Below are 24,959 nucleotides of genomic sequence, written 5' to 3'. Positions count from 1 at the left end.
ATCGTGTGCGAAAGAGACAACTGAAGTCAATAGTGGCTAATTGGCCACATTTTAGCAATTTTCAAAGGGCTAATATCCTATCTACAATTTTTTACTAATAATATCATTGGGTATATGATATATAGAAAAGTAATACGGGTACACCACAATATAATATACAGGGTTACTTGTAAAACACCAGCAACCTCGCAGGACAAGATAACAACATTTGTTCTACGACTTTTGATAATTTGTTAGATTTTATTTTCATACAATAATAAATGTTCATTTAATTTTCCGTTTGAATGTTATAAACTCTACGCGCATCCCAAAAATTACGGAAACAAGAAGCGAACGAGAGGGGGAAGAAGCGTGCGCGGGCGTCGCGTCGTCCTTTCGTAATGAACAGAACATAGACTTACAAATGATAGGAGAGTACACTAGCATAAAAAATCATTTAAAAATAATTTATTGCGTTATGCCAATAGTAAAATAAAATATACATCATCAGAGCATCAGAGCTTATTTGTATGTATGTAAATGAAAACGCACTATTTTGATTAATTATATTTTGAAGTGAAACTTCTTTAGGCGCGTTGAGAGTACAATTTCAAAGTCGCGTCATGGCAATACCATACATTGGTATCTTTAAATCTTGCCAAAGAAGTTCCACTTCTGACACGTGTGCTCAGTACACACGCTTTTTTTATAAGCTTAACAGAATCTTGTAAAAATGAAAACCGCGTAATTGTGATTTAACTATATTTATGGTAATTTTTTGTATTTTACAAAAGTTACAAAATTCTTATACTCTAAAACACTAACTCCATCCTGAAACCAATCATCCTATCCTCGAATACATCACTCCATCTTCAATATTTTTCAATCCTTTTCCAATAATATTTATTTAATTAGTATTAAAATCATTTTAATAGCAATTTGGAGTTAAAAGTTCAACTTATTCGAGTAAAAACAAGTCATAATAAATTTTGAGTGAAACTTATTTGAGAGTAAAATTTCAAGGTCGCATAATGGTAATACCGTCACGTCTTGGAGTAAGGCGACGATTTTGGTATCTTTGATCTCGCAAGAAGTTTCACTTTTGACACACGATCTTTTTTAATTTATTAGACGATATATTTTATAAATTTAAAATCATATATTACACGTTTCTTAAAATAAATTAATTCCTTCGCTTTTCTACATAATCAATTGCATTGTTAGAACTAAAATCGGCTTTAACAATCTCTCTACCATCATTAAACAATCCTCATCCTACATCCTGATTGCATCGTTCCATCCCCGATCCCATCCTGCTATCCTCATCCTCAAGCCAGGAGGATGGTTTGAGGCTCGATCCCATCCTCAAGGCATCCTCCTATCCTCATCCTTGCATCTTTCCATCCCCGATCCCACCCTCCTATCCCATCCCCATCCTCATCCTCAATTCAACTTCTACGCGAGGTAAGAGTAAGTATCCAGGTTTCCAGGCGCCCTTTCCAAGTACTGTTTATCGATTAGGGCTTCGATACATTTCTTTATCATAGCGACTGAAGGGGCGAAGGACCCTCGGGCTTGAGACACGACTTCCTGTATGAGTTCCGTGTGGCGGAGTACCTGTTTAAAACAAACATACATTTATAGAAATAAAAATAAGTTATAAAATGAGATAAAGTTTTATTTTTTTAAAGTTAAATAAATGAAGTTGGAATTGAGTAAAAATGAAGAATCAGCTGTTCATATATTTGAGTTTATGTTTGAGTTTAAGCTGAAGAGTTTGTTTTAACGCGCTAATCTCAGAAACTACTGGTCCGATTTGAAAAATTGTTTCAGTGTTAGATAGCCCATTTATCGAGGAAGGCTATAGGCTATCATCACGCTAAGACCAACAGGAGCGGAGCCACGCGGGTGAAACCGCGAAGCATAGCCAGTTACATACTTAAACATTCGTCAAGAATCACTCTATTAAAAAAGTTACATAGGCACAGAGAAAGCGACCTTGTTACTATGTAGTGATAAATTTAGAAATTAAAGACTTTTTAACGGATTTAAAACGCGATTTATTCATTATATTATTTTCCCGACGTTTCGAACACTTTACAGCGAGCGTGGTCACGGGGAGACAGTCTCCCGTTAAAAAGTCTTTTAATTTCTAAATAAATTATACTCGCATAAAATCAAACCCTATTGATAAATGTTATTTTTTATTTTTTATTTATTACTCTTTAATAAAACTATACACCAAACATGGGAAACTTATTACTAATTTAAACAAAACAAAGAACAGTACAGATTATTAGGCGGCCTTATCACTTAGAAGTGATCTCTTCCAGGCAACCTGGGCAAAAGGTAACAAGCTACTGAAACTTCGATGGTAGGAAGAAGAAAAAAGTCAAGGAACAAAAAGAACAAGATAAATAAATAAATAATAATAATTAAAATACATATACAGGTAGATGTTATATTAGTCTAATTAATAATTTTAATAATTTCGTAAATGAATACCTTTCTCTGCTTCATAATGCGAACTACGGCCGCTTGTAAATACATTTTCCTGTCGTCGTCACAGTGAGTCGACTCGCTCGAACCACTCGCGCCAGTGCCTGTGCCACCTGAATGAATGAATGAATAATTATATAAGCCCGCATAGTTCCCGTTCCCGTGGGATTTCCTGGATAAAACCTAGCCTATATTACTCGTGGATAATGTAGCTTACGAATGATGAAAGAATTTTTAAAATCGGTCCAGTAGTTTATGAGCCTATTCATTACAATCAAACAAACAAAGATTTCCTCATTATAATATTACTAGCGGTCCGCCCCGGCTTCGCCCGTGGTACATATTTCGCAATAAAAGGTAGCCTATGTTCTTTCTCAGGGTCTAAAGATTGTCTGTGCCAAATTTCATCAAAATCGGTCCAGTAGTTTATGAGCCTATTCATTACAATCAAACAAACAATGTTTTCCTCTTTATAATATTAGTGTAGATAAGTGTAGAAAAACCCATATGTAAGAAAAAAAATTCAAAGGCCATTGAGATATACATATGGAGACGACACCGCCTACATCACTTATGTTTCGCTCACTACAATCCATATGGCTTAACTGCACGCCCATTTTTTATTTGTTTTAAAGTGAAACGCATCAAATATGCCTTCGTGTGTGTTACGATATTGCACAAATAATACGGAAAAGTGCAAAGGAATAACTTTCTTCGGTAAGTACCTAACTAAATAATAATTTTTATAACTGAGTTAGAGCAAAAAAATGGCGCTCAGATTTTGTTCGTGGTGTCTTCTCCATACTTAGTAATATTATCTAAAAGGCAAAACCAACCTTGTGCGGGCGGCGCGGCAGCACACGTCAATCTAATCTTCGTGCGTTTACAACTGAACGTTAAATTCAACACAAGTTCCTCTGTTTCACTTATTTCACTATTCGCTTCGCTATTCGCTTCGCTATTCGCTTCGGTGTTCGCTTCGCTCGCGTTCCGCGAGGATATCAGTCCAGCTTCGATTAGAGGCCGTACATGTCGAGTCCACGCTTCGTCGCTGAGTTGTAGGGCTTCGCGTGCTTCGCGAGCTTTTAGTGTGTCCGTTGTTTCGAACATTAGCAGGAGCGCGCACTGTGGGATTTTTTGTTATATTAATTATTATAGTTTATTAAAACCCGCCCAAACACATTTTTATCACCGAAAATTGCTTTAAAAGTGACTTGGCTAAGTGTTTTAGTCACTACACCCAGCGAAAAACGCTCTAAAAGTGACTTGGCCATGTGTTTTAGTGACCAATCCTCCAACCACCGCCTCGATGAGAGGCCTTGAATTTTTCGTTATATTAATTATTATTATTAAGTATTATAGTCATTAAATCCCGCCCAAAACACACTTAAAACACTTGGATATCACTAAAAATGACTTTGAAGAAGAGTTAAGTGTATTAGTGACCTCACCAAGCATAAAACACACTTAAATCACAGAAAATAGCTCTAAAAGTGACTTTGTGTAAATCGCACTTTGAACCCACCCAAACCCCTAAAAAGAAAAACCCAACTGACGTGGCCAAATATTTTTATGACTAAACCCCGTACAAAAGTGCCTTTAACTCACTTGGCCACCATTTTAAGTGACCAAAACACATTAAAATCACCGAAAATCGCTCTAAAAGTGACTTGGCCAAGTGTGTTAGTGACCAAACCCCCCAAAAACCTGTTTTGGTTAGGTTTTTGGGGGGTTTGGTCACTTTAGTAATTCTAAAACTGACTTGGCCAACTATTTTAGTGACTTGGACATTATACATCACCTGCGGCGTAGTAGCATTGATATGATACAACCGCTGCGTATATCTCATCCTCAGCTCACCGGTACACAGGTGATGTAACCACAAAACACTTAAAAGTAACTTGGCCAAGTGTTTTCATGACTAAACCCTGTACAAAAGTGTAACTTACTTGGCCGCCATTTTAAGTGACCGAAACACATTTAAATCACCGAAAATCGCTGTAAAAGTGACTTGGCCAAGTGTTTTGGTGACGAAACCCAACAAAAATCGCTATATATTGCCCCAATCCCCATATCCCACCCACCTGCGGCGTAGTAGCGTTGATGTGATACAACCGCTGCGTATATTTCGACAAAAACACACCTAAATCGCCGAAAATCGCTCTAAAAGTAACTTGGCCAAGTGTTAGTGACCAAACCCCCCAAAAACACACTTTAGTAGCTCTAAAACTAACTTGGCCAACTATTTTAGTGACTTGCGACATTATACATCACCTGCGGCGTAGTAGCGTTGATGTGATACAACCGCTGCGTATATCTCGTTCTCAGTTCACCCGTACACAGGTGATGTAACCAAGCCAACCGTCGTCCCGAGAACGAAGCGCGGTAAAATGTTTCGAACAAACGCGCGGGACGTTCGAGTTGGGGCGGTGGGGCCAATGGGGCCATTGCCCCACCAAGTGGCCAAGCACCAGCTTGTAGCACCTAGAACAAAAAAAATGTGTGCGTGTACTAGTGTACACACGTAAGAAGTGAAACTTCTTTATGACCTTATTTTTTCAAAAAATAATTTACTATATGCAACTTTACAGAAATACGTCGAATCACGCGTGGTAGAGATAAGAAAAAGATGGCGCGTAACGAAAAAATAGTTACACTAAATTTTTTTCCAACCACGATAAAGAAGTTTTACTTCAAAAAGAGTGTGTGTACTTACGTACTTATGTACACGCGTTAGAAGTTATACTTCTTTGGCGTATGGAAAAAATACTAGAATATACAACTTGAACATAGTTATCAATTTTCATACCACTTAGAACTAACTTCATGCTGTTAAATTTATGTGTCGGTGTGCGCGCGCATCGTAACAATTCACTCTCATCATTTTTCTCCATCGCGCCAAAAGAAGTATAACTTTTAAATAAGTTGTAATTTTGTTATAAGTTGTGTTGCCATGTTCCCAAAACTGTTAAAATAACTCAATATTCGTTGCCCTACCCTGTTTAAATAACTGAATATCTGTGCCAAGTTAACTACTCTGTTAAAAAAAAAAACCTAAAATTTTGTAGCCATGTTAACGTTTCTTATACTAGCTTACCGGCCGCGGCTTCGCCCGCTTTGTCTAAAACCTAACAAATTATATACTAAAACCTTTCTCTTGAATCACTCTATCTATAAAAAAACCGCATCAAAATCCGTTGCGTAGTTTTAAAGATTTAAGCATACAAAGGGACATAGGGACAGAGAAAGCGACTTTGTTTTATACTATGTAGTGATACCGATTAACCGGTTTTTGAATCGACAAATATCTTAATATATATTATAAAGGCGAAAGTTTGTAAGTATGGATGTATGGATGTTTGTTACTCTTTCACGTAAAAACTACTGAACCGATTACAATGAAATTTAGCACACATATAGAGGGTAACTTGGATTAGCACATAGGATAGTTTTTATCCCGGAAATCCCATGGGAACGGGAACTATGCGGGTTCTCCTTTGCAAACGCGGGCGAAGCCGCGGGCGGAAATCTAGTTACCTGTATAAAGAAACCGGTGTTCGTCGCCAAATTGTTATCTCTCAAGTACTGTTGGAACTTGGCGTTCAAATCAGCCGAAACTGCAACGTCCGTGAACATTCTGTGCAATTTGTTCGTGAACTCGTAACCGCACGCCGCTTTGAGACGATTTATCATCGCTTCTTCCTGTGAAAATAAAAATGAATTACTTCATGAATTACAAATACCTACAGACAAAAATGCTCATAAAATAAAAACTACTGGGCCTGTCCGAATAAAATTTTTATGGGACCAATTCGACACCATCCCGCATCGAACAAAAAAAGAATCACGTAAATCGGTTCAGAAACCTCGGAGTAATCGGTGTACATACATAAAAAAAAAATATACCGGCCGAATTGATAACCTCCTCCTTTTTTTTGAAGTCGGTTAAAAATATACTTCAATAAGAAACATTGAAGTGTACATTTCATCATTTGACTAAAACAAAAACATTTTGAATAAATTGGTTAAAAAAAAAAAGTATAAATTTTTTTATAAAAGGTTTTATCTCGAAACCATTTGTGGTGTATAATTTAAATAAAATACATTTATTGTCAATATCACATCAGATGACAGAGATACATTTAGACAAAAACAATTAAAAAGAAACATCACATACAAGTTTGACGGAAAAAGAACGATTTTTCACAAAAAATCGATATTTTCACAAAAAATCGTTTCTCACCATTGAGATATAGATATACATATGGAGACGACACCGCCTACATCACTTATGTTCCGCTCAACATACGCCATATGGCGTAACTGCACGCTCATTTTTTATTTGTTTTAAAGTGAAACGCATCAAATATGCCTTCGTGTGTGTTACGATATTGCACAAATAATACGGAAAAGTGCAAATGAATAACTTTCATCGGTAAGTACCTAGCAAGATAATAATTTTTAAAACTTAGAGCAAAAAAATGGCGCACAGATTTTGTTCGTGGTGTCTCCTCCATACGTAGTAATATTATCTCAATGTTTCTCACCTGTTCCATGCTCGCCGACAGCTGGTGTATCAGCCTGCGGGCAAGCGCACGCGCATAGTGCTTCTGGAACACGTCCTTATCGTCTATATATTTGAACACAACAATGGCGGCCGCAAGTCTGTCGTCCGCGTCCCTTTCTGAGCCCTTGCGACGTAATAATGCGTCACAATATCGGGATAATAGTTCTGGTGCGCGGGCGCAGGGTTCACCTTCGGCACGGGAGTTCACTACTTCTGAACACGCCTGAAACAGACATATAAATTATAATGAATGAATGAATGAATACTTTATTTGCACCAGTAACAAAATAATAACAAAAAACACAGACAATAGAAAAAAAAGTACAAAAAGACGGCCTTATCGCTAATACAGCGATCTCTTCCAGGCAACCTTAGGTCACGTAATATATTGAGGTCGATGGTGCACAACACTATTTATAATAAAATTATACATATATACACAAGAATATACTATACATAGTTAAATAAATGAGTATACTACATATTAAAATAATATACATATATAAATACCAACCTGGGCACTAAGTTGATCCAGCCCGACTGCCGTGCATTCCTGAATCCACCTTTTCCCCGATATTACTCGACTCCGGTTGCATAGATCTTGCCCGGAGTGGCAACGGCGCAAATTTTTGGGCGACGTTGCCAAACGTATTCATGGAGACATTGATATACTCAACATTTTTATTGCTAAGATCTCGAACTGAATCGACTCCGTAACGGCCGAAATTCAGAAACCCATAAACACTTGTTGGCTCCGTTTTATATACCAAATCCAAAGTCGTATGTTGATCAGATCCATTTATATTATCAAAATTAAAGCTTTATTTGATCCGACAAAACGAAACTGTATATTAAGTAACGTAGATTAATTTTTCGTAAACACTACAGTATTTGTTGGCTCCGTACACAAACATATTACAGTTAGGTAATGTTCCATACATTGCTAAATCCGCCTAGACTAGACGAACTCGACTCCGTAACGGTTCAAATTTTGAAATGCTCAAACACTTCTTGACTCCGTTTTATATACCAAATCATAAGTCGTATGTTGATCTGTTCCATTTATAATATTATGCACTTGCATGACATTGACATGGGGATATGAAATTAGGGCTAGCAAAAAATCTCCTAAGTTTTATGGAAGTTGAAGAAGTCGACCGTAATTCAATTGAAACTTATAGAAAACGTTGTGAAACTAAAAATTCGGAACCCTAAAAAGATAGATATTTGGATGAACCTTTCGTCATACAGTGACGGTGATAATTCTCAAGTGTATGCATCCTACAAATAACAACCTACCTCTTGAATCATCAGTAAATATCAAGATAATTATCATAATATTTATTGACGTGTAGCGTTCGCCTATGCCCTGATTCTGATATCAATCTGATAAAATAATTAAAATGTTAGATTTAGGTCAAACAAATGACGACTCATATTCCTGCACAAATTATCCATTACGGAGTAAATATGAGTGTACGCAGATCGCCAACACGTTTAACCAGCAGTGGTGCAGTGGGTACTGCCGGTGGATCGCATCCCGATCTATCGAAGCTAAGTTCGTTTTCTACGAGTTCCACGCCAACTGATACTCAAATTACTTACAGAAAACGGAAACAACCGCTAGAACAAGATTGCAGATTTAGTGATGATATGAAGGATATTCGGTCGGAGTTGAGCCGTATTAGTACATTACTTGAAAAATATGTATGCTCAAATGAACAAATAGTAAACAAAATTCATGAAAACATTTCTGAGGTAAAAACACAAATTACCGAAATTAAATCGTCCAACGAACAATCCTTGAATTTAATTCGCCAAAATACGAATCAAATCAATGAAATTAAGTCATCAGCATGTATGATAATTACTGAACAAAACATATTGAAGAGTACTATTTCTCAATTAGAATCCCAGATAAACTAGGGTGAGAGTAAAATAAAATCACTGGAATTAAATCTTGATCATAATAAACTTCATATAATTTAAAACTTAATCAAGGAACTACGGGACAGAAAGAGCCGCGAAAAAAATGTAATTTTTACTGGTTTCCCAGAATCGACATCTTATAACTCAAAGGAGAGGAAATCTAAAGACAACTACGAAATTTTAAAAAATTACCTCACTAATAAGTTCAGACCTACCGAAGCCAGTAAAAAAATATATACCTAATTATAAATAACCTTAATTCAAACTGTAGTACAGGTCTTGATGGTATAACTACAAAAGCAATTAAATGCATCAAAGAACAAGTAGATAACTGCGTTAAAAACAACCGACTTCAAACTTGCACTTGCAACATTTACAAATACTGACAAAAATGCCCATAAAATATAAACTACTGGGCCTATCCGAATAAAATTTTTATGGGACCAATTCGACACCATCCCGCATCGAACAAAAAAGAATCACGTAAATCGGTTCAGAAACCTCGGAGTAATCGGTGTACATACATAAAAAAAACATACCGGCCGAATTGATAACCTCCTCCTTTTTTTTGAAGTCGGTTAAAAATTAAATCATACCTTAAGCGACTGTTTTAATCAAGCCATAAGTCAAAGACGTTTTCCGGACTCGTTAAAAATAGCGAAGGTAACTCCTATCTATAAGAGTGGCTCAAAATTTGAACCTGGTAACTATAGGCCAATTTCGGTTTTGCCAGTATTGTCAAAAATATTGGAGAAGATTTTACACACGAGATTAGAAAAATATTTAGACTCATTTAATTTTATTTCAGTGCGTCAATACGGATTTAAGCCAAAAAATAACACTCTGTCAGCGACTATGGACCTAACTATTAAAATAAAACAGAACATTGACGCAAACAATATTATAGTTTTGTGAGTGTTTATTGAACTACAAAAGGCCTTTGATACCGTTTCTCACGAACTTTTAATAAAGAAATTAGCATCCATTAACATTAATGGTAAAGCACTAGATATGCTGAAATCATATTTAAAAAATCGATCACGAATAGTTAAAATAGATAACCATGATAGCATTCCCTTACCAATTACATGTGGCATACCACAAGGTTCGATTCTAGGCCCATTGCTTTTTTTAATTTATATTAATAATTTACAAGATTTAAAGCTAAATGGTCACCTAACACTTTATGCGGATGACACCTGTCTGTTTTATTTTGGTCCCTCTATACATGACATGATAGCGCAAGCACAAAATGATTTAAATAAATTAAATAAATAAATGCAATCTACTAAAAATAAATATATCTAAATTCAAAGCTCATAACAAAATTATTCCACCACACGCTCCACTTAAAATTAACGGTGTTGTATTAGAACATAAAACCCACGAGAAATGCCTAGGTTTGCGAATCGACAGCTCTCTAAAATGAAATCATCACATCGACCACCTAAAAAATAAATTATCAGCACTTCTGAGATCTCTGCGTAATATTACTTCTTGCATTCCTCATAAATTACGCCACACCATCTACAACACGTTAGTAAAGCCGCACCTAATGTATTTAATAGAAGTATGGGGGAGTGCTTACAAAAATAAATTAGCGCCACTCCAAATTTTACAAAATAAAATCATTAAAACTATCTTTTACTATCCCTTTTTAACTAAAAAAAATCTACGACGACACTAAAACAATGAATTTAAAACAATTATACTTTTATAATACGTGTATGTTCATCCGCAAAGCGCTACATAAAAACATAAATACAAATACTATAATCTCAACATCAAATCGCCACTATCCTAATAAACGAGCTAGCTATCTTGCCCTCCCGAAGATCCGAACAAATTATGTAAGGCGAACGGCAACATACGTTTCTAATTTCTATAACGGGAATAAATTTCTTTAAACCTTCAAATGGCTAAGGCCGCAAGCAACCAATGGCTGAGCTCGGTGGGCTCTGATTGGCTCATTTGAATCGGATCAACAAGAGCTAAAACGCAAAAAAGGTGGATTTGTATAAAAAGCACGTAATTATTATTATTACTGATGGTGACACTTGTGGCTCCGTTCGGATCCACATACGGACGGTAGTGTGGCAATGGATCCACAAATACCAACCGGATCAACAAGTGAAAACGGATCAAATAATTACTAACTATATGGCACGTTTGATCAACATAGTGCCCGTGGAGATATCTATACATATATAGAACATATATAGAAAGAAAGAAAGATCATTTGACTCCACAAAATTGAAATAACACGATTAGCACACAATACAATTAGGATAAGGCAATACAATTCAAACACAGTAAAATTAAAATGACTAAACTAAATTAAAATATATAAAACTAGCGGTCCGCCCCGGCTTCGCCCGTGGTACATATTTCGCAATAAAAAGTAGCCTATGTCCTTTCTCGGGTATCAAAATATCTCTATACCAAATTTCATGCAAATTGGTTCAGTAGTTTAGGCGTGATTGAATAACAGACAGACAGACAGACAGAGTTACTTTCGCATTTATAATATTAGTATGGATTAAAAAGTGGAGCCAAAATGGTAACCACTCAGCATAAGTTGCAACGCAGCTCTTTGAAGCGATTGGAGCGGATATACGGACATTATTATAGTAGAGCCATTTTAATAGGCAACATTTGACAGTTCAACAAAATTCAACAACGTAACCTAGTAACGACGACATAGAATAAAATGATATTTCGTTTTGTTAGAACTGCACATTTGCTTAACTTTTTTCAATTACGATTACATATTTATAATAATAATGACCGATACAAGTAATTTTAAGATTTCATTTTACCGATAAACCATTCTAAACATAATAAACAATTTCTGATTTAAAGAACTGACGTCGCTACAATTTTGTGTCAATAAAACTTTTTTATTTTTAAATACCAGAGACGTTACTCTAAAAATCGAAATCTGACATCTAGAATCTAATGCATTGATTACTTGGGAATAAAAATTATCATAAATTATTGACATGTGTTTCAAGTTCGATTGACAAATGTTTCAAGTCCGTATCGATTAATTCACTTTAATCGATGTCTTTATGCAGGTTACCACCCTATGAAGATAAAATTGATAGACGTCAAATGTTGCCTATTAATGCCCGGTTCCTATATTTGAAAAACGATCCGTTTTAGTTACGAATAGTAGTATAATTAACCAAGCGTAAGCGAAAATCGTTCCTATAAAAAACGTCTCGTCAAGCAACTTACCGACGGCTTCCTACTGACGGATGGGAGGGTTACTAATAACGAACGGTAAGCATATTGTATGGAGAAGACAGTTTATCGCGTTCCTATAAATATTTTTAATGTCATTATGCTGTCAAAGTTACTATTCGTATAGCATTTTGTTTACCCGTCGATTTCGGGCGGTTAAATTCTTACTATTTCATTGTTTCCGCTTCAATATCGAAATGTGGAGTTCAGATAGTGATAGAGAAGTGTTTAATATTATATCGAATTTCGGAAGAAGATAGTGGGCGTGAAAGAGTAGGTATATATTATAGAGAAGGAGTGGATTTTTTTGCGACCCTGGATTCTCACGAATTTCAATTGAGATTTCGACTTGATAAAGAATCTGTTGAACAATTACTTCTTGAAATTTATCCAGACGTACGAATAAAAGGAGCCAGGTTAGTTTAATGGAGGCATTAATATTATACCAAACACGTCTAACCTTATTACATACCTAATTTATGTTGTAATTTCAGGAATCATGGGGTATCTCCATAACATCAATTACTGTTGATGCTGAGGTTCTATGCTTTAGGCACAATATCGATATCAGTGGCAGACCTATTTCCCTTGGTCACGGCATCACGCGTGAACGGGTGGACCGATTTCGATAATTATTTTTTTATAATGTTCCTTGAAGTACGAGGATGGTTATTATGGAAAGAAAACATAAACATGTACCAAGGGCGAAGCCGGGGCGGACCACTAGTATATATATATGTATGTCTATGTTTGCAATGTAGAAATCAATTTTTTAAACATTGTATTGTAAATAATAAAAAATAAATAAAAGTACATAATAAAATGGAATAAAAGTTTTATTTCTTTATTACAGTTTAATTTTACATAATAATATGTAACTACATAATATATGCCAAAGAACTGTCCTGTGATTCTTACACGACAACCCTCCATCGATTATCATCTTCTATATTATATTCCTTAACGCCGTAATAGGCTCTCTGAACTAAATACATTTTTTACATAAGATTTACATTTAGCACTACCTAACAAATTCTTTTTCTACCGTATGTCTAGATATATTGCTTAATAATATACAAAAATTAATTAGTTATTGTGTGTTCAGTATTTCAATTATTGTGTGTTCAGTATTTCAATTATTTCTTCATAATATTTGTCCATCATCCTTATTATGTTTGAATTTTTTGGCTGAAAATAAAAAGTTTTCCTGGTAGGGATTTGACCAATTTTTGCATTAAATGGGTTGGTCAACGAAGTCCAACATTCATCCTTTAATTTATTCGTAGAAGCATTAGTCTCCTTACTGGTTATAATAATTGAGCAATCTCGTCTTCACTCATAGCCTTCTTCGATTTCTGTAACAGAAATATATGTTTGACTTTAAAATTGTCCGAAGCAAAAAGTAAGCGGCAGACGATTTTAAAGAAGAAATATAAAGGCGTACTTACCGGCGTAATATCCATTTTTAATAAATATATAAACAGTGGTCGTTGTATTGTTAATAATTCTTTAATTATAAAACTTGACAATGAATCATCAATCAACAATGAATGACAATAATTTGACAACTGACAAGCAATGCACGCGTGCGCGAGAAAAACGTTCCGTTTTTGCTTTCTGTGTAACGCATTAGGTTGTTTAGAAGGAAAATTATCACGCAGATGTCTACAAATATATAGTTCTTTAGTATTAGTTCTTTCTTAATAAGAAACTTTATTCTTAAAGTTTATAATTCGGCTGTATATTTAACTTATTTTGCCTGAATTTTGTGTTATTTTAATTTCAATTTGGCTTATAACGAAACGCACATCTGTGAGTGAAGAGGGCTCGGTATTTTTATGACCAACGGATGTCCGTCGATAGCACGTCAAGAAATAAAATTGTGGAACGGTATTAACGACTCGTAGTTAGTTCTAGAAAAACGGATAGTAGCTTTGATACTATGACGATCCGTTGAATATAGGAACCGGGCATAAATTGGCTCGACTATAGTTGCCGAAAATCTGTACCGAAAGAGCCTAGGCAATGTGTGGAATACCGAAAATATGTATGAAATATTATTCATCTTATGCTTTGCCTAGGTGTTATTCATATTTAATACATAACCGGAGCGCCCCAGGTATTCTATACATTGCCTAGGTATTGTATAGAATACCTGCATTATATAGATTACAGGTAACATATACATAACATGGTTGTTTTATAATTGACTGAAAAGTCACAACTTAAATTTATAAATACGTAGTTTAATAGAAGTGTCTATTTTTTGGTACAAATTATTTTGTATCTAATGGCAATCTTATGCTGCTAAGAGAATTGGAAAATGAAAAATCACAAAAAATCAAACAATTTAAATATTCTTCAAATCCTTAAAATAATACAACTCTGAGGATTCCCTGTGATTAAATAAGTCACAATAAAAGGTAAAATTCTAACTTTATAATAAACTAGCTTTCCGCCCGCGGCATCGCCCACTTTATCTAAAACCTAATAAATTATATACTAAAACCTTCCTCTTGAATCACTCTATCTATTAAAAAAACCGCATCAAAATCCGTTGCGTAGTTTTAATTAAGCATACAAAGGGACATAGGGACAGAGAAAGCGACTTTGTTTTATACTATGTAGTGATTACCTTATCCAAAGCACCGACGAACGCTTGCGCACCTCCAAACACTTCGGCGAATAATTTCTTATATTTACTGTGCAGAGACAGCATTGAATGCACAAAATGCGTGTGCGCCTGCGAAATAAAAAAAAATATTAATATATTTTTGAATATTATTCATATTAATATTTTTTTTGTATTACAGAAAACATTTTTAAAGTGAAGGAGAGAAAGGGAGACTGTCTCTGTCTGAGGTCTCCCCGTGTCCACGCTCGCTGTAAAGTGTTCGAAACGTCGGGAAAATAATATAATGAATAAATCGCGTTTAAAATCCGTTAAAAAGTCTTTAATTTCTAAATGTAAACTCGCGTAAAATCAAACACTAGAAAATACTAAAGTGAAACTTCTTTAGGCGCGTTGTGAGTAAAATTTCAAGGTCGCGTCATGGCAATAACGTCGCGTCATGGGGTGAGGCGACGATTTTTGTACTTTTGAATCTAAATAAGTTTCACTTCTGACACGTGTGCTCGACACACATTTTGTTTCCTTTATGTGTATCTTTTTAAGTGGTTTTTAAGTTACACTTACATCAGCCTTAGCATATTCCGAAGTTGGTAAAGCAAGAGCGCGTCTCTGGACCTGCGCGTGCGCAGATTTTACGAGGTATTTTTCTTTTAAGCACACTTTATGTAACTTTTAACTTAAGATACAGTTAAGTTTTACTTACATAATCCTCCTTGCTATATTCCAAAGCTAGCAAATTCATGTTTTCCATCGCGGCTTGCGCAGTTTCTATGAGTTTTTCATTGAAGTATACCTTAAGTGATCTAAGTTATTAAGTGATTTAAGTTACAATCAAGTTATACTCACATCGTCCTTACTATGTTCCGAACCCAATAAAGCCAGACCTTCTCTCGCAGCTTGCGCATGCGCAGCTTCTATGAGAGGTCTCAGCGCATTCTGGCCGAGAGGCTTGAGCAGTGCGTACATGCGTTTTAGGTCTTCCCGACGCTGAAAAATAAGAAAAATATATTTATTTATTTATTTTACTCTTTAATACAACTAAACAGACTTACATACTAGAACGTACCAAAATAAAAGTAAGGAACAGTTTAGCGTATATATTTAAATGACGTTCATTTTAGTCGATATTATTCTATAAGATGAAAAGAATAAATTAAAAGCTTAAAAAATGTATATTAACTTTAATTCTATATAAATAAATATTAATATTTCTGATAATATGTAAAATTGAATTGACGTGTAACATACAACTAGAATGACAATCGTTTAAAAACTGTCTGAAGCATAAATCGATTCAGAAATCTCGGAGTAATCGGTGTACATATATAAAAAAATATACTGGCTGAATTGATGACCTCCTCCTTTTTTTTTTTGAAGTCGGTTAAAAACTGGCAGAGTTTTGAATAAAGCAGAGTTTTCTAATGAGCGATACAATAGATTTTGAACATTACTGCCAGGAAATAGGTGTTAATTTCAATGAATGTTTCATACGATGCCGCTTGGATATTTTTTTGACGATCTATTAATGGACGATTTAGTTTTAGTTAGGTTTAGTTATTTTGAATATGTCAATGACATAAATATTGTCATTGACGTATTAAATACTGTCATTGACCCTGTTTGTATACGACCACATAAGTATGCGACCTCACACGCTTGTTCGTAACGCACTCATCCCTAACCTGTTCCACATTGGCCGACGTTGGCACAACATCGACCAAACGGCAAACCACATCACCATCCATCGTCACTAACATCCTCCAACAGTAACCGTTCCCAACCTATCCCACACTTGCCCACATTGGCCGACACTGGCCCACATTGGCCCAACTCACCTCGCCAGCCATTGGCGAATCTTCACAAGCCTCTCTCAACAGTCTCTCCACTTCAGCATGTAAAGCCGGTAAGTGTGCAGCAACACAAGCTTGTTCATAACACGCTCGCACCGCTTCAGACGACGATGAGTGTAAGTACTTATTGCCGAGTGCTATTTCGCGTTCGAGACCTGTACATGGACAAATATACATAATTTATTTAATGTAAAAACAATACTGTCAAAAATAATATTTCTATGAGTTCAGTTTTTACACATAATTCCAATATTTTTTACGAATAATAAGAAAAATTGCTATTGTACCACGATGAAGATTTATATTAACAAAACACAATTTACTGTGGTTCAACTTAGAATAGGATCGACGCAGCGCCATATTGTGACGTCATCACTGTATTTTTAAGTCGTCGACGTTCCTATTCTTTGATGGATTGCATTGTATTTATTACTTTTTATTCAAAACTTAACACGTTCGCGGACAGTACAATCTTACAGGTTGAAGCTAATGAGACACTACTTTTTTTCATACATTGCCCAGGGGCGTAGTGTAACAACACATGGTTAAAAAATCATATGATATGACAGAACGGATATAGGCGTAAACGTCGTAAGCACTCAGCATCAGATTCATAGTCACCCAAATGGGTCTTGACTCGATTCAGGGGTAGACGCTGCATCAAACAGGTCTTGAAGACGTTTTTGTTCTTTTTCGAACGAGTCTCGAGACGCCATCTGCAGAAATATTCGTTACAAATTTAGTTAAACAAAATCGTGTTCACAACATAAATATGTTGTTTACAAAAGCAACTAGACTTGAATTAGTATATCCAGTATGAGTAAAATAATTAAATTACGTTGGAAACTAAATACTCACTTTCTAAATAACAATTGCGCGCGAAAACATGCAGCGACACGCGGGATCTCCGCAGCGGCGCAGTACTCGACTAACCGTATGCAAACATGGCGCCCACGGGCGTAGTGTGCGCGGGAGAGGGGTATAAAAATATGAATGTGTGCGTGGAAGTACCTTCCTTTGACGAATTTTTGTAAATAATACAGTGACAGTACAAAAGTCGTAATTATACCTGTCAAGACAGTACAACATGCCGTTCTTTATGATAGTATGAAAAATCGCACGGCGTGTGGCGTACTGATTTTATGCAAGTAAAAACTGATACGTCGACAGACGTACTGTCGTAACACTTTTAGCTGTATAGACGCCTGTGTTCGTTACTGTCCGCGAACGTGTTAAACTCCAAACATTTATTTATTCACCTAGACTTCGTTTAGAAGCGCTTTTGAATCGTCAAAATACCGGAAAAATAATAATTAACCATTTATTACGAAATTCATTATTAAAATTTTTGTCTGTCAAAAAAATTTTTTTTGCTGCTTGACAAAATTTGATGAGATTTTCACTTGAAGTAGATACTCACCATCAAGCACATACTTCATGAAGTGGGAAACATCGCCAGAGTTGAGCAACTCCGCGGCACGGCGCGAGTGATGAGCCGCGGCCGCTGACAGAAACGGTTCTACCACGAGCTGCTGGTAGAGCGAGAGGGGGGTACGCACGCGGAACGACTGAAAGAGACAGACTATATTGTAGTAGTGACACCTCTTATGGAAGTATGAGGTCCTAGTACTTCGAAATTGTAGTTTTGCACCTTCTATGGAATTATGCGACCCTGGTACTTCGAAAAAGGATGTAGGAGCCATTTACACACCATAATATAGGGTACGATTCACATCAGAGGAGTTTTGTACACAACTTCTATAGAAGTATGATATCCTAGTACTTGGAGGTTAATTGAGATGAATTCATTTGCGAGTAAAAATGATTTTTTTTTATAATTGCTACTTTTAACTGGCAATGTTACTTTTGCCATTTAGTGGAAGTCACATTATAGACAATTTGCACTAAACAATGACAATTAAAATCTAAAATAATAAGTGTTAAATGAAGCGAGTGATGAGCCGCGGCTACTGACAGAAACGGTTCTACCACGAGCTGCTGGTAGAGCGAGAGGGGGGTACGCACGCGGAACGACTGAAAGAGATAGACTATGTTGTACCTTCTATGGAATTATATGATCCTGGTACTTCCAGTGGCCCTTTATTCACAAAATAAACGCAAAATTTTTTGTAATTTTTTTCGCAACTTTCGTGTTTTTTATGTTAGGATTTTTAGTCAAATTTGCTCTAAAACAAGTCTTTAGTAGAATTTTACGTCAATTTTGATGGACCAATAGTGTGTTTTTCGCATTTTTTTGTAATTTTTTGTGAGAAATAGTGTCTTTGGTGTGTTTTTTTTCGTATTTTTTGTAATTTTTTCTCAATTTTTTGTCACTTTACACTTACCTGCACATCCACAGTGCTCAGCACAGCCGTACGCAGGGTCCGCGCGTCCGTCGGGTCCGGGTTCGAGTCCCGTGCTGCACTGAGAGCTCCAACAATGCGAGACGTCAGCGCGTCAGCAAGCGGGCGGACTAGCGCACGCTCCCATATCACTAGACCGAGCTCGCCTACCTGGGAAATAAGATTAAAATGAACAAAAAATCACAAAAAATTCAATATCGAAGTGCGAGGGGAAAAAATTGTGAAAAATTTCTAAAAAATCTACGGCTTAATTGGAATTAGATAAAAAATGTCTAAAAATTGAATGTTATACATATAGATGAGTTGAAATAACATGGAGAAACACACAAAAAAAATCTTAATAAAAAAGAAACTATCTAACAATACAGGGTGTAATCGTTAAGTGTGCACAGGCGATTATTCCGTAGCTATTGCAGATATCAAAAAACTTTACACTGATATCGAAAGCTCTTTACCTAATGATTAAAATGACAATTATTTCTGGATTCAGTATATTTTAACACTGTTATTTTGACATTGTCATATGTAATCAATGAACTGATAAATTTACAACATCGGTTCAGTAATTCTTAAATCAAGTGACAAACAAACAGTCATATTTTCCTTTTATATACAATGTGTATTGCAAATTATTCATTACCTCCAACTGTCTCGAATCATGTTCAGGACAACTGACTGTAGCCGCAGATCCGTATATAATTTCTGCATCGGATACCTGAAAATATAATAGAAATTAAATATTTTATTATCAAATATAACATTTATATGTAACTAGCTTATCGCCCGCGGCTTCGCCCGCTTTGTCTAAAACCTAATAAATTATACACTAAAACCTTTCTCTAGAATCAACTTTATCTATTAAAAAACCGTATCAAAATCCGTTACGTAGTTTTAAAGATTTAACATAGGGACAGAGAAAGCGACTTTGTTTTATACTATGTAGTGATTCATCAAACATATTAAATAATATTTAATATGTTTTGTGTCTCATTGCAAAAATTATTCATCAAAATCATCTAAAAAACACATATTTGAATTTAATATTTTAAAAAAATATTTCAAAAAAATGTATAAATCCGAAAAATTATTTCAAAAACCCACCTGGAATGTTCTAAAACATTACCCTCTTTTTCAAAGTCAAGTTAAACACATATAAAAAAACTAACCTTCTGCCTTTTAACGTGTTGTAGGTTGAGATATGAGTATAGGCTATTTAGATATGCTACGCCCTGACTGTATTCTTTCCACGCGGCGACATATCTGAAAATACGAAAAAAATAATTATAAAATACTAGCTGTGCCGCGTGGCTCCGCTCCTGTTGGTCTTAGCGTGATAATATATAGCATATATTACTCGTGGATAATGTAGTAGAATGGTGAAAGAATTTTTTAAATCGGTCCAGTAGTTTATGAATCTATTCATTACAAACAAACAAACAAACTTTCCTCTTTATAATATTAGTGTAGACTAGATAGCGGTCCGCCCCGGCTTAGCCCGTGGCACATATTTCGCAATAAAAGGTAGTAGGCCTATGTTCTTTCTCAGGGTCTAAAGATTGTCTGTGCCAAATTTCATCAAAATCGGTTGAGATTTTTAAGCGGGAAAGCGTAACAGACAGACAGACAGAGTTACTTTCGCATTTATAATATTAGTAGGGATAAAAATTTTGAAATTAGACTGAATTTGCTTGATTCAATAGACATTATAATAATAAGTATAGTTAAAAAAAACTGAAAGGACAGTTCTTTGGCATATTATGATATATGCAGTTGTAGAATTAAATTGTAATACCGACATGATTTAAAAGAGCAACTATGGAGTTTCTTGTCGGTTCTTCTCCATAGATACTGCTTTCCGAATCGGTGGTAAATGTTAAAAATATGTAATGACGATTCAAAAGTGCTTTTATAAGAAGTCTAATTTTATAAATAAATGTTTATTTCATTTATTTCTGTTTAAATATTTGCGCACCCAGATAGTGGGTAGAATGTATTAGCACTATAAAATTGTAATAACAACACATATTATATTTGTAATTATCTGTGCCAAATTTTATCAAAATCGGTCCAGTAGTTTATGCGTGAAAACCATATGTACATAGTTACAAAATACTTTCCTCTTTATAATATTAGTATAGATTTGAGTTTGGATAAAACAACATACCTGGTAAGTAGACCATCATTATAATCGCTGCTTTCCAAAGGCGATGTACCCTTCACCCTCTCCAGAAGACCGGACACATGTTCTTCAAGGAATTTTCTGGAAATAAATATAGATTTTTTTTTATTATTTTATTTGTGCCATCGCGTTCAACATTCCCTGTCAACTGGGTTGTCTGGAAGAGATTGCTTCTGAGCAATAAGGCCGCCTTGTCGTATGAATGTGCCTTCGTGTTACATTGTTCGTTATGTTGATACTTGATAACATTATGAGGGTAGTTCTTTTTTTCTAATTATAAGTTATTAATAAGTACATAATATAAACCATCTTTTAAGGGTGCGCTACACACCAAGCATTTAAAACGTTAGGAAAAAGCGTGTTCAAATCTATAAAAAAAAAATTTTTTACTCCAAAACTCACATATAATACTACTTTTGTCTTTTTTTTCATAGTAATTTATGATTAGTAATTAATCATAGTAAGTAACATAGTAATTAATGATTAAATTATTTTTTTATGATTTTCTCCATACCTAGTCTCGTCATACAGTTTATCAGCCAACGGTTCAGGGTGCGCCACACAAAGCGCGTAAACGTCGGAAAAACGCGTGTTCCAAACCGCGCGTTCGACCGCCTGCAGTGCTACCACGCCTGCCACCTGTAAGTAATCAAAAACTTTGATTTTTTTAGACAATATCTTCTCTATATACAGGTTAGGGTCAAGGGAAAAGTGGCGAGATCTGGGAGAGGCCTACGTTCAGCAGTGGACGGGAATAGGCTGATGTGATTGATTGATTGTGATTGATACAGAGTAACTATAGGTGTAATACTTTTACAGGGGTGAAAGTATAGCTCATTTGAGTAAAAAATGTCATCATAACCTAGCTGAAACTTATTAGTTGGACCGTATCTCGTGAAATTTTGTGTACATATCATGTAGATCTGAGAATCGGACACCATATATTTTTCATTCCCCTAAGCGACAAGAGTATGGCAGAACGTTTATCCAGCAAACGCTCTGCCATATATAATGAACTCCTTTAAACTAGATTTTGGATGGACAAATTTAATACAAACTTTATTCACTTATCAAGGTTCCGGGGCAATACCATATTTTCATGATTTTACACTATTATTAGCATATTTTTCTAACTATATCCATACTAATAGTATAAATGCGAAAGTAACTCTGTCTGTCTGTTACTCAATCACGCCTAAATTACTGAACCAATTTGCATGAAATTTGGTATGGAGATATTTTGATACCTGAGAAAGGACATAGGCTACCTTTTATTGCGAAATATGTACCACGGGCGAAGCCGGGGCGGACCACTAGTTATGTTATATTTACTAAATTTGTCTATTGCATCATTGTGTAGAATCATCATATGTATTTAGATTGACCAAGTTCTCTAACAATAGACTATGATCAGAGGAAATGGGTCAGACATCTAAAAGGCATTATATTTTAATGTATTTATATATGTATATATTTTAATGTAGTAATTATATTTAAATAAATAAATGATTATAGACTTATATTATAAAATTGTGAAATGTTTCCACAATTATAATATTCTAAGCTGGATAAATTCAAAGGAATTTTTTATTATTTTTTTGTGTAAGCATTTGGAAGCTGTCTGAATACAAATATTCGCTGTTTCTTTTAATATATTACGTAAATAAACTAAAAAGACATTTTTTTCATTAACTCACGGTTTCCTTAAGCTTGGCCCACGTCTCCTGGAAGTTAACATAGCGTGGCTTCAGTGACATCATTGGATGTCCTATTCATGTACCTGAAAACAGAATTATAATAGTAAAATCTAGAATTCTTTACAATTTTTTTTTTAAAGTGAAACTTTTATTACATCGTCTCAAACTTTTTGGTCTGTGTAGCGCATGTCGCGTGACGCACGATACGTACGATAATTATCGTACAAATACGATAATTTTTAGTTAAATGTCTATAGTGTGAAAAAAAGTTTCACTTTTACCGTGCTTTCATAAAACCACACAACTTTTTTTTTTATTGGTAATAGGGAAGCGCTTGACCACAATCTCTTCTGATGTTAAGCTGAGATGTGGTCTAAGATGGAGCGCGTTTCCCTAAAAGATACCTGTTCACTCTACGCTTGAAATATAATGCCAACATAATGCGCCCTGCAGTTTCACCTGAGTGGCTCCGCTTCAGTTGGTCTTAGCGTGATGGTATATCACCTGCCTTTCTAATAATTTATTTATTTAATTTATATTATATCTATACTAATATAATAAAGCTGAGTTTGTTTGAATGCGCTAATCTCGAGTATTACTGGTCCAATTTGAAAAATTCTTTCACTGTTAGTTAAATAGCCCATTTATCGAGGAAGGCAGGCTATATAGCATCACGCTAAGATCAACAGAAGCGGAGCCATGCGGCTGAAACCACAGGGCGCATACTTTGTCGCTATGAAACTTTTGTTATCATATGACGTGTTAACCTAATTTATAAAATATCTTGCCAAATTTCAAATGAAATAAATTAGTTACTACTTATTGATTTGGTAAATACAAAAGTGGAAATAGAGTATATAGTTTGTGTTTTTTGTATTTTATGATGAAAACAAAATATAGTATATGTCTATGAGGAATAATGTAGGTTTGAACGGGAGCAAAATTTAAAAAAAACAGTTCAGCACTTTTAAGGTTAATCCACCACAAACATACAACCTACTTTCTTTGAATAATTAGTGTTGTGGTAAATATAAAAATTAAAAATATACAGAAATATTTTATTACATTCCTTAGCTATAGAAAAAATTCAGGTCAAGTAAATTGATCATATATTTGACTAAGAAGTCTAGATCTAAGTATGTTTCAAATGAATCTAGTTCAAAACCTGTCGAAAATTATAATATTTATTTAGGTATACTATCTTTGTGGGTTACATAGTTTAACATTTTTCATTTATTACTTTTAAACTTTAAGAGAAAGTTGCGCATAACAAATGAACACTACCTATATTAATTCGGCGTATATATTCCTTTGTTAGTTAAAAATAGTTTAATCTTTGTAATCACGAAATAAAAACAAACCCTTTCAGAATACCTACCTATTGGAAAAATTACGTTCGCGCATATAACCTTAAATTTTTTAATAAAACATAATTAACTGTTGACGGCCGCATCAGATTTGTTATTTAAACAATTTAATGGGAACGGTATTCGTATATATTACGGGTGATCTCCAAATTATTGGCAAAGTGACAACGACGTCGTACAAATTACTCAGCAAAAAAATACGCCTTAAACGTAAAAATCGCCAATAAGATTTGTGATTTTACTTACCTATTGTTATTTACGAATAAGATCTCCTTCGATTTGTACAAAATTATGTTCTATTATCTCATAAACAATCACTAGCATAACATAAAATCATCAATTCGTAATCGTAAATGTTTGATTGCAGGCGAATCTGTTTGACATTTGCTTTTTTAATTGACAGATCAAATAAAATATAAGCGGTGTGGATACTTGAATTTTGGGTACAACTTTGGGTAACTTTGAAAATTAATTAAATAGATTAATGACAAAAAAATGTGATTTTTATATTTAATCTATTTCTTTAAAAATTTCTACTTTTAATTGAAATGATAAAAATGATTTACTTTATATTATAAAGATAGTAAATAAAAAAAAGTCGCACCAAGAGTATTTTTTTTGTGAAATCTTGTCTGTAGTAAGTAATTATAT

At 34.8% G+C, this 24,959-nt stretch overlaps 1 protein-coding gene across 1 annotated transcript; it reads right to left on the bottom strand.

The window, feature by feature from the left end:
- Positions 1-727: 727 nt before the first annotated feature.
- Positions 728-24,669, bottom strand: LOC123704382 (cullin-2). Its single transcript, XM_045652743.1, has 17 exons — positions 24,555-24,669; positions 22,942-23,024; positions 21,759-21,883; positions 21,230-21,325; positions 20,232-20,325; positions 19,706-19,780; positions 19,048-19,215; positions 18,123-18,270; positions 16,688-16,857; positions 15,699-15,839; positions 14,856-14,963; positions 7,026-7,268; positions 6,016-6,180; positions 4,753-4,962; positions 3,315-3,603; positions 2,485-2,591; positions 728-1,596 (listed from the first exon to the last, which is right to left on the bottom strand). The coding sequence occupies exons 2-17, from the start codon at positions 23,002-23,004 to the stop codon at positions 1,435-1,437; spliced, it is 2,364 nt and encodes a 787-aa protein (XP_045508699.1). The 5' UTR covers positions 23,005-23,024; positions 24,555-24,669; the 3' UTR covers positions 728-1,434.
- Between the last annotated feature and the right edge of the window lie 290 nt (positions 24,670-24,959).

This window comes from Colias croceus, chromosome 29 (assembly GCF_905220415.1).
Source record: "Colias croceus chromosome 29, ilColCroc2.1".
Lineage (NCBI taxonomy): Eukaryota > Metazoa > Arthropoda > Insecta > Lepidoptera > Pieridae > Colias > Colias croceus.
This window is presented reverse-complemented; position numbering and strand designations above follow the sequence as displayed.